General features: G+C 42.0%; 1 protein-coding gene and 1 long non-coding RNA gene across 2 annotated transcripts; both read left to right on the top strand.

The window, feature by feature from the left end:
• The first annotated feature begins 4455 nt into the window (after nt 1-4455).
• Nucleotides 4456-5099, top strand: LOC124277050. Its single transcript, XR_006898730.1, has 2 exons — nt 4456-4672; nt 4894-5099. It is a non-coding gene; the product is annotated as an uncharacterized LOC124277050 (long non-coding RNA).
• A 341-nt stretch (nt 5100-5440) lies between these two features.
• LOC124277024 lies at nt 5441-6953 on the top strand. The gene has a single exon (XM_046712676.1). It carries the CDS (start codon nt 5441-5443, stop codon nt 6911-6913), a length of 1473 nt encoding a protein of 490 aa, XP_046568632.1. The 3' UTR covers nt 6914-6953.
• The last annotated feature ends 2883 nt before the right edge of the window (nt 6954-9836 follow it).

Here is a 9836-nt window from a genome sequence, read left to right on the forward strand (position 1 = left end):
TGTTGTCTTTTGCTATCAACAATAATAAGGCAGTGGGGTGGGGGTGGGGTGTTGTCTTTATTGCTGTTAACAATAATAAGGCAGTGGGGTGGGGGTGGGGTGTTGTCTTTATTGCTGTCCCAGCAATAATAAGGCAGTGGGGTGGGGGTGGGGTGTTGTCTTTGTGCTGTTAACAATAATAAGGCAGTGGGAATTGGGGGTGGGGTGTTGTCTTTATTGCTGTCAACAATAATAAGGCAGTGTGGGGGTGTGGTGTTGTCTTTATTGCTGTCAACAATAATAAGGCAGTGGGGTGGGGGTGGGTTGTTGTCTTTATTGCTGTCAACAATAGAAGTAAGGCAGTGGGGTGGGGTGTGTGATGTTGTCTTTATTGCTGTCAACAATAATAAGGCAGTGGGGTGGGGTGTGTTATTGTCTTTATTGCTGTCAACAATAATAAGGCAGTGGGGTGGGGTGTGGAAGATGTTGTCTTTATTGCTGTCAACAATAATAAGGCAGTGGGGTGGGGTGGGTTAGGTTTGTCTTTATTGCTGTCAACAATAGTAAGGCAGTGGGGTTGGGGGTGTGTGATGTTGTCTTTATTGCTGTCAACAATAATAAGGCAGTGGGGTGGGGGTGGGGTGTTGTCCTTATTGCTGTCAACAATAATAAGGCAGTGGGGGGGTGGGGTGTTGTCTTTATTGCTGTCAACAATAATAAGGAAGTGGGAGTGGGGATGGAGGCGTTGTCTTTATTGCTTTTGTAAGGCTGTGGGGTATTGCTGTCAACAATAATAAGGCAGTGGGGTGGGGATGGGGTGTTGTCTTTATTGCTGTCAACAATAATAAGGCAGTGGGGTGGGGGTGGGGTGTTGTCTTTATTGCTGTCAACATTAATAAGGCAGTGGGGTGGGGTGTTGTCTTTATTGCTGTCAACAATAATAAGGCAGTAGGGGGTGGGTGTTGTCTTTATTGCTGTCAACAATAATATGGCAGGGGGTGGGGTGTTGTCTTTATTGCTGTCAACAATAATAAGGCAGTGGGGTGGGGTGTTGACTTTATTGCTGTCAACAATAATAAGGCAGTGGGGGTGGGGATGGGGTGTTGTCTTTATTGCTGTCAACAAGAAATAAGGCAGTGGGGTGGGGTGTTGTCTTTATTGCTGTCAACAATAATAAGGCAGTGGTGTGGGGTGTTGTCTTTATTGCTGTCAACAATAATAAGGCAGTGGGGTGGGGATGGGGTGTTGTCTTTATTGCTGTCAACAATAATAAGGCAGTGGGGTGGGGGTGGGGTGTTGTCTTTATTGCTGTCAACATTAATAAGGCAGTGGGGTGGGGGGGGTGTTGTCTTTATTGCTGTCAACAATAATAAGGCAGTGGGGTGGGGTGTTGTCTTTGTTGCTGTCAACAATAATATGGCAGTGGAAGTAGGGTGTTGTCTTTATTGTTGTCAACAATAATAAGGCAGTGGGGTAAAGTGTTGACTTTATTGCTGTCAACAATAATAAGGCAGTGGGAGGGTGGGGATGGGGTGTTGTCTTTGTGCTGTCAACAAAAATAAGGCAGTGGGGTGGGGTGTTGTCTTTGTGCTGTCAACAATAATAAGGCAGTGGGGTGGGGGTTGGGTGTTGTCTTTATTAATGTCAACAATAATAAGGCAGTGGGGGTGGGGTGTTGTCTTTATTGCTGTCAACAATAATAAGGCAGTGGGGTGGGGGCGGGGTGTTGTCTTTATTGCTGTCAACAATAATAAGGCATTAAAGGGGTGGGGTGTTGTCTTTATTGCTGTCAACAATAATAAGGCAGTGGGGTTAGGTGTGGGTGTGTTGTCTTTATTGCTGTCAACAATAATAAGGCAGTGGGGTGGGTGTGTTGTGTTGTCTTTATTGCTGTCAACAATAATAATATGGCAGTGGGGTGGGGGTGGGTTGTTGTCTTTATTGCTGTCAACAATAATAAGGCAGTGGGGTGGGGGTGGGGGTGTTGTCTTTATTGCTGTCAACAATAATAAGGCAGTGGGGGTGGGAGTGGGTTGTTGTCTTTATTGCTGTCAACAATAATAAGGCAGTGGGGTGGGGGGAGGGGGTGGGGGTTGTCTTTATTGCTGTCAACAATAATATGGCAGTGGGGTGGGGGTGGGGTGTTGTCTTTATTGCTGTCAACAATAATAAGGCAGTGGGGTGGGGTGGGGTGTTGTCTTTATTGCTTTCAACAATAATAAGGCAGTGGGGTGGGTGTTGGGTGTTGTCTTTATTACTGTCAACAATAATAAGGCAGTGGGGTGGGGGTGTGGTGTTGTCTTTTATTGCTGTCAACAATAATAAGGCAGTGGGGTGGGGTGGGGTGTTGTCTTTATTGCTGTCAACAATAATAAGGCAGTGGGGTGGGGGTGGGGTGTTGTCTTTATTACTGTCAACAATAATAAGGCAGTGGGGTGGGGGTGAGTTGTTGCATTTATTGCTGTCAACAATAATAAGGCAGTGGGGTGGGGGTGGGGTGGGGTGTTGTCTTTATTGCTGTCATGAATAATAAGGCAGTCACCTTGCATATTCAGCAGGTGAACATGATTGTATCTTACAGTTTAGCGCCATCAGTTAGCAGCAATTGATTGAATCACTTTGGATCTATTGTCGACGGAGAGCTTTTGTTTTACGCAGCTTTTAGCAATATTCCAGCAATGTCAAGGCGGGGGATACCGGAAATCGGCGCCGGTTCTATAGGCGTTATGAACGTTACGGTTACCCCACTGAAAACGTCGACGCCCGAGAACAGATTCCTGTGGTTGTAAAATCAAATTCCTTCAGACATTACATAAATATACATTGTTGGATGACACCAGGTGTTCGTACTACGGTTATCCAGGTCCTGCTATACCCAAACTACAGTGTTACCGCCGCTTAAATTCAAAAGTGTAAGGAGATGTGAAAACTCTTCTATTTTGATTTTGCAATCACGTGGAGAATTTCAAAGTAATATGTATGTACAGCATCAAATGGTAACCCCTTAATGCCTTGCATGCCATGCTACGAAAGGTATTGTATTTTGACTTTTGTCCCTGTCCAGATAACAATGGTCTAAACAAAAGTACCGGTTTAGAAACTTGAAACTTAGGATATGTGAAAACGCACATGTTCCCATGCGCTTCTGACATAGTTTTTTTTGTATGTGAATTGTCCTGACGGAAGACAAAGATATACTCCGTCTACCAAGTAGTGGGAACGTCCTTTCCAAGAATCATAAACACAAACATAAAATTTTCTATGGACTTTCGGCCAGCATCGCGGGTTGTCTGAGTTACAACATGGTCATAAAAAGGAAATAGGAATAAAGAAAGCCGTGTTAGCTCTGACAGACATATTGCTTCATCATTGCGCCTGTCAGATCGTGATAAAACGTTGAGTTATGTCATAATGAAAGTTCTGAAACTGAAAATTGCGACAAAGCAGCGTAGCCTATCTAAATATGTTGTGATTTCCCTTCGCAATAAACCAGTCACGAAGAACGTGTAATAACCAGTGTTGTGAGTTATCCCAAAGACTGGAAGCAGAGGTTAGATGGAACAGCGCTTTACTTCACGTTCATGTTTATTGCGTTTATTCCAGATACACTGAGTCTGGAAACCCAAGTCGGATACAGCAAATTGACTCTGAGCAGACACGACAACCGCTTAGTCTGTGAAAATATAGTATGACAGCTACATTTATAGGTTTGAAAAGCCAAACATGGAAACCGTACTGTTTAGTGCAGTCATCAGTTGCTTCTATTTTGTATATAATTTTACCAATTTTCTGCCTCCCATCGACATGAAAACAATGGTTTTACGTGCGTTGCGGGAATAACATGAAAATCTGGAATGTGAATCTTTGCAGCTCAGAATACAAATCTGCTGTCATTATTTGTAATCATCTACATGTGAAAGCCATCAAAGTTTCTGTCTTTCAGTGCCACCAACACTCTGCCATTTTCCGTCTCCTGTCACCTTCAAGGAGAACTGAAGGAAAGAACGCCATCACCAGGTGCGTGCGTGAATCACTTGCATAAAAACTCTTCGGGACCGTACTTTCGATTAATGTCTCACCGATATCCTATTGACGTCAGTCATATTTCCAACACATGTACTATTTTGATTTGGCACTGAGCTTGATAGTTTCAAAGGATTATTTATGCACTGCGTGAAAGTGTAATTCGTTATGCTTTGCATGAAAAGTCACCGCAGGTATTGCATTTTGACATATTCCCTGTTCAGATTTCAATGTTCTCAAAACCAGCGCAATCACAGACTGGTCAGGAAACTTGGTGTTATTGTATAATAGCTCTTGTGATTTACCTATCTGGCTGTACTGTCATGTCCTCCCACATAACATGGCTGAGTCAGATGAGTGGGAGAATGGACTCACTTTACAGGTAAGCGTTTCTGTTACTGGATAGGGTGCACACCCTGTTGGTCTCTATTGATGTCAGCTATCAGCCAGTGTCATGTTTCATGCTCTTTTTATGAAAGTTATTTAGGTTGTATTTTGGTAGGGGTGGATGTCAGCCTTAATGTGGGAACAGATCTCCCAAACACACCATTTCATTTATGTGCAAAACATGCATTTGGTTCTCAATGTGCTATATAAAGTCTTGTTAAGTTGAAGTTAACACAGTTGAACTTCATACTGTCAAGGGAGATCTAAGGAGAAGGCATTTTTTGTGAGTACGTTTCTGGTTTCTTTAGCAAAGTTAAATATGTAAATTTATCACTTGGTGTTGAGGATTATGAAAATATTTGTCTTTTAACATTGTTACTCGCAGACACTTTGGGTAGCAGTTTTGGTGTTATTTTTCTAAGAATGTTATTGTGTTAGATGTGTTGACACGACATGTTATGGTTGTCACCACGTGGCTAGCAAGTAGGTATTTTATTATTTCAGACTTGGGGAAAATTGCTCCCACTTCTGGTTTTCCTAGTCAAGAGTTCAAGATATAAGGCAGTACTACACTATTCTGGATGACAACAACAGAGCTGTTACACATCGTATACAGGATTACATCCATGGACTATTTTGTTGTGGACATTCTGTGTTTATGGACCATCAGTGAACTTGTGTGTACTTTTGACCATTGTTTGCCTCGCCATCTGAATGTAATTGGATGTTTATTTGTGCTGATTAGTACAAGATACCCTGATTACCAATATTATCTTGTGGAGAATGTCACTGTTTCATGCTACTGTTTGTGAAGTGAGGCTGTAATGTAATAAACATATTTGGCCTAAACATCTTTTATTTCCCGTTTGTAGTAATATGTGCTGAATATCCATTGGGTCTACTTTTGATTTGTGACATTTGGGGGCTCGTCCGGGATAAAAAAAAAAAAAAAAAATCATACAAAGCAAACAAGAGATCCTTTTGAGAAGGAATAATTTCAGCCATATTGTTGCATTTGAGAATAAAACAAAAAACTGTTTTAGTTAGAAACATGTCTGCCAAAGATTTAGAATCACTTGTCAAAATGGGTGAAAAGATGGGCTTTACAGGGGCTGATTTGTCTTCCTTTGTGGAGAGGGAACGTCAGGCTATAACAGCTGAAAAAGAGAGGGTTCGATATGAACATGAGCGTGAGTTAGCAATGGCATTAGAGAAAGAGAAATTGTTATTAGAAAGAGAGAATTTAGAAAGAGAGGAGAAAGCGGTATGTAGAGCTCATGAGAAAGAAATGAAAGCGTTAGATGTCAGTCAAGGCAGACACAGTCACATTCCATTACCAGTAGGAAATAGGTCTAAACCCAAACTGACTCCATTTGATGAAAGAAGGGACAATATAGACTCCTATTTGAATAGATTTGAGAGATATGCCACCTGTAATCAGTGGTTAGAGGAAGAGTGGGCTAATATCCTCAGTGCTTTATTGACAGGAAAAGCTTTAGAAGTTTATTCCAGATCGGAGTTTGAAGCAGCAAATGATTATCAGGCTTTAAAGCAGGCTCTTCTGAGACGATTTCGTCTAAATGATGAAGGTTTTAGGATGAAGTTTAGAAATTCAAAGATTGAAGCTGATGAATCATGTGTACAGTTTATTGCCAGGTTACGGAACTACTTGAGTAGGTGGGTTGAATTAAGTGATACTGTTAAAACATATGATGGCATATGCGACTTGTTGCTGAGGGAACAGTTCCTTATGACATGTAGCAGACCACTGTCAGTTTTTCTAAAGGAGAGAAAATTGAAGAATGCAGGGGAAATGGCTAATGTAGCTGATCAGTATGCAGAAGCACATAGAGGTATGGGATCCAGTGAGTCTAGAGATAAAGCCTATAATGGTAAAGGTCTTCAGAAGGATTCCAGCTCGAGTGTGAATTCAGGGGCATCTATCAGGCGTAGTTGCTACATATGTAACAGAGCAGATCACTTATTTCGTGATTGTCCGGTCAGGAAACAGTATAAAAAGGAAACCTTCGTAGGGAAACAGAAATTGGGAGCAATCAAGGTAACTGAATCAAGTTCAGTAGGAGCCTGCATGGATATGCAGACAAAGCGTAGTTCAGGTCAGGTAGCTGCATCTGAAGTGGAGTTGATCCAAGGGAAGGATCGATCACCTGCAGAGAAGGTGAATGTAGTGATGGAAGAGGAGGCTAAGAAGGATAGTCTACCCGTTGTGAGTTCAGTCTGTATAGCTGGAAATATGCCGGTTAAGACTGGTTTAGTTGGTGATTGTATTGTGTTAGTGTTAAGAGACACTGGTTGCAGTACTGTAGTTGTAAGGAAGTCAGTAGTCAACCCATCCTCATTTATGAAGGTTAGTAAAAAGTGCATTATGCTTGATGGTACTGTACGTGAGGTCCCAACTGCAAGGATTGAGGTAGACACACCGTATTATGAGGGTTCAGTTGAAGCTTTGGTCATGGACAATCCATTATATGACTTAGTCTTGGGCAACATTCCAGGAGTATGACAACCAAACGACCCAAATGAGTCGTGGATTCTGTCTGAAGTTAAAGGTCCCATACAGCTAGCATCAGTGGAAACGCGAAGTCAAAAGGCTAAGAAAGAGAAACCTATTTCACCATTAAAAATTGTTGACATAGAGCTAGATGACATTACCGCAGCAAGTATTGCTGAGCAACAGAGTCTAGACCCTTCTCTCTCATATATCAGAAAGAAATGTGGACAAGGTCGCTACACTGACCGGAGTGGAAACATGATTGAATTTGTGCAACAAGATCATCTCTTGTATAGACATTTTAGTTCCCCTAAAGTGGAGAAAGGTCATTTGTTCACACAGCTGGTTGTCCCAAAGTTGTATAGGAACAAGGTGCTTAAACTAGCACATTACTCGACCCTGTCTGGTCACCTAGGAGTAAAGAAGAGCCTGGATCGAATTCGCTCTAAGTTCTTTTGGCCAGGGATGCAGGGAGATGTGCAGCGATATGTAGCCTCCTGTGATGTATGTCAGAGAACCGTCCAAAAGGGAAGGATTTCTAAAGTCCCACTTGGAGTTATGCCACTGATTGAGACCCCATTTCGCAGAGTAGCTGTGGATATAGTAGGTCCTATCTCTCCAGTAACCAGTAAAGGCAACAGATACATACTTACCATGATAGATTTTGCCACAAGATATCCGGAAGCCATTCCATTGCCGAGTATTGAGACTGAACGTGTTGCTGAAGCCATGCTAGAAATCTTTACAAGGGTAGGGGTTCCGTTAGAGGTATTATCAGACATGGGAAGTCCGTTTACTTCAAATATTATGAAAGAGGTTAGCAGACTACTGTCAATCAAACAGAAGACTACCACTCCTTACCATCCTATGTGCAATGGTGCTGTAGAAAGATTCAATGGCACGTTGAAAACTATGCTTAGACGGATGTGTTCAGAAAAACCGAAAGATTGGGATCGCTATATTCCAGCACTGTTATTTGGATACAGAGAGGTTCCACAAGAAAGCACAGGATTTTCGCCTTTTCAGCTTCTTTATGGCAGGACAGTGCGTGGCCCTATTAGTATTCTCTATGAACTCTGGACTAATGAGAAGACTGAACCAGATGTCAAGAATACTTATCAGTATGTTGTGGAATTGAGAGAGAGGCTTGAGGACACTTGTCAGTTAGCCAAGGCTGAATTAGGAAAGTCGGCAAAAAAAGTACAAGAAGTACTATTATGCTTGGTCAAAGGACAGACGATTCAATGTTGGAGATGAGGTATTGGTTCTCTTACCAACAGATCACAATAAACTCCTTCTTCAATGGAAGGGTCCGTACAAGGTCTCTGCAGTACAGGGTCAAGCAGATTACCGGATAAAGATGAAAGATAAGGAAAGGATGCTTCATGCCAATCTACTCAAAAGATATGTAAAGCGTGTGGAGGAAAATGAGAGCGCTGCATACATAGATTCACATGATGACAATGTAAACAACGTTCCTAGCATGTCATCACTAGAATATGTTGCTACTGCTGTTGTGGATTTTGAGCATGAGGAAACTGAAGTCACTAATATAGAACTCCCTGCATTGCAAAGTTCTGAGGAGTACACTGACGTCCACATAGGCCCTTTGCTGGATAAGGAGCAGAAGATGGAACTGAAAGACTTGTTGGAGGAATTCAAGTCAACCTTAACAGATATACCAGGGAGAACCAACTTGGCATACCATCAAGTCAAGCTTACCTCTGACACTCCAGTGAGATCTAAACCATATTCAGTACCTCATGTTAGCAAAGAACATATTGATATGGAGATACAGAAGATGATCAAGCTTGGAGTCATAGAACCTTCCACATCTCCCTATGCTTCTCCAGTTGTTCTGGTTCGTAAACCAGACGGATCACTTAGATTCTGTATTGACTTCCGTAAGTTAAATGCTATTACAGTCTTTGATGCTGAACCTCAGCCTATTCCTGAAGATCTCTTTACCAAATTGAATACAGGAAAATATTTCAGTAAGCTGGACTTGGCGAAGGGATATTGGCAAATACCTCTTCAAGAGGATGCATGTGAGAAGACTGCATTTGTAACCACTGAAGGACACTTTCAGTTCAGAGTTATGCCTTTTGGTATGGTGAGTGCAGCAGCAACATTTACCAGAATGATGAGAACACTGCTAGCAGGAATTCCTAGTTTAGTCAATTTGATAGATGATATATTGATCTACACGGAAACTTGGGAGGAACATTTGATAATCCTGAGGCAGGTACTCACTAGAATAAGAGATGCCCAGCTGACACTTAGACCTACAAAATGTCAGGTTGGATTAGGGGAAGTAGAGTTTCTCGGGCATGTCATTGGAAATGGCTCATTGAAGCCCGTCCCAGCAAAAATCCAGAAAATCAGGGAGGCACAGGAACCAAGAACAAAGAAGGAACTTCGTTCTTTCATTGGTTTAGCAAGCTACTACCGAAAGTTCATTCCTGATTTTGCTGCTATTGCTGTACCTTTGACAGATCTCACTAAGAAAAACAGTCCCAATCATCTGCAATGGGAAGCATCACAACAAAATGCATTTGATACGTTAAAGAGTAAGCTCTCCACTGACCCTATTCTGAGGCTTCCAGACTTTACAAAGGTGTTTCATCTACGAACTGATGCCTCTGATGTGGGGATTGGTTCTATCCTACTTCAGGAACATGGAGAACAGTTGTTTCCAGTTGCACATGCCAGTAGAAAGTTGTTGTTGCGTGAGAGAAACTATGCGGTCATAGAGCGGGAGTGTTTGGCACTAGTCTGGTCTATCAAGAAATTTGGTTCATATCTATATGGTCGAACATTCATTGTTGAAACAGATCATCAGCCATTGGCATATTCTTGTCCAAAGTAAAATTACAGAATGCAAGAGTTATGCGATGGGCTTTGAGTCTACAACCATATAGGTTTACAGTCAGAT

This window comes from Haliotis rubra, unplaced genomic scaffold, assembly GCF_003918875.1.
Source record: "Haliotis rubra isolate DU_JTF1 unplaced genomic scaffold, ASM391887v1 Scf217, whole genome shotgun sequence".
Lineage (NCBI taxonomy): Eukaryota > Metazoa > Mollusca > Gastropoda > Lepetellida > Haliotidae > Haliotis > Haliotis rubra.

Excerpts from the sequence above, each read along its gene's own strand:
- LOC124277024 (XM_046712676.1), top strand. The coding sequence starts at position 5,441 with ATGTCTGCCAAAGATTTAGAATCACTTGTCAAAATGGGTGAAAAGATG.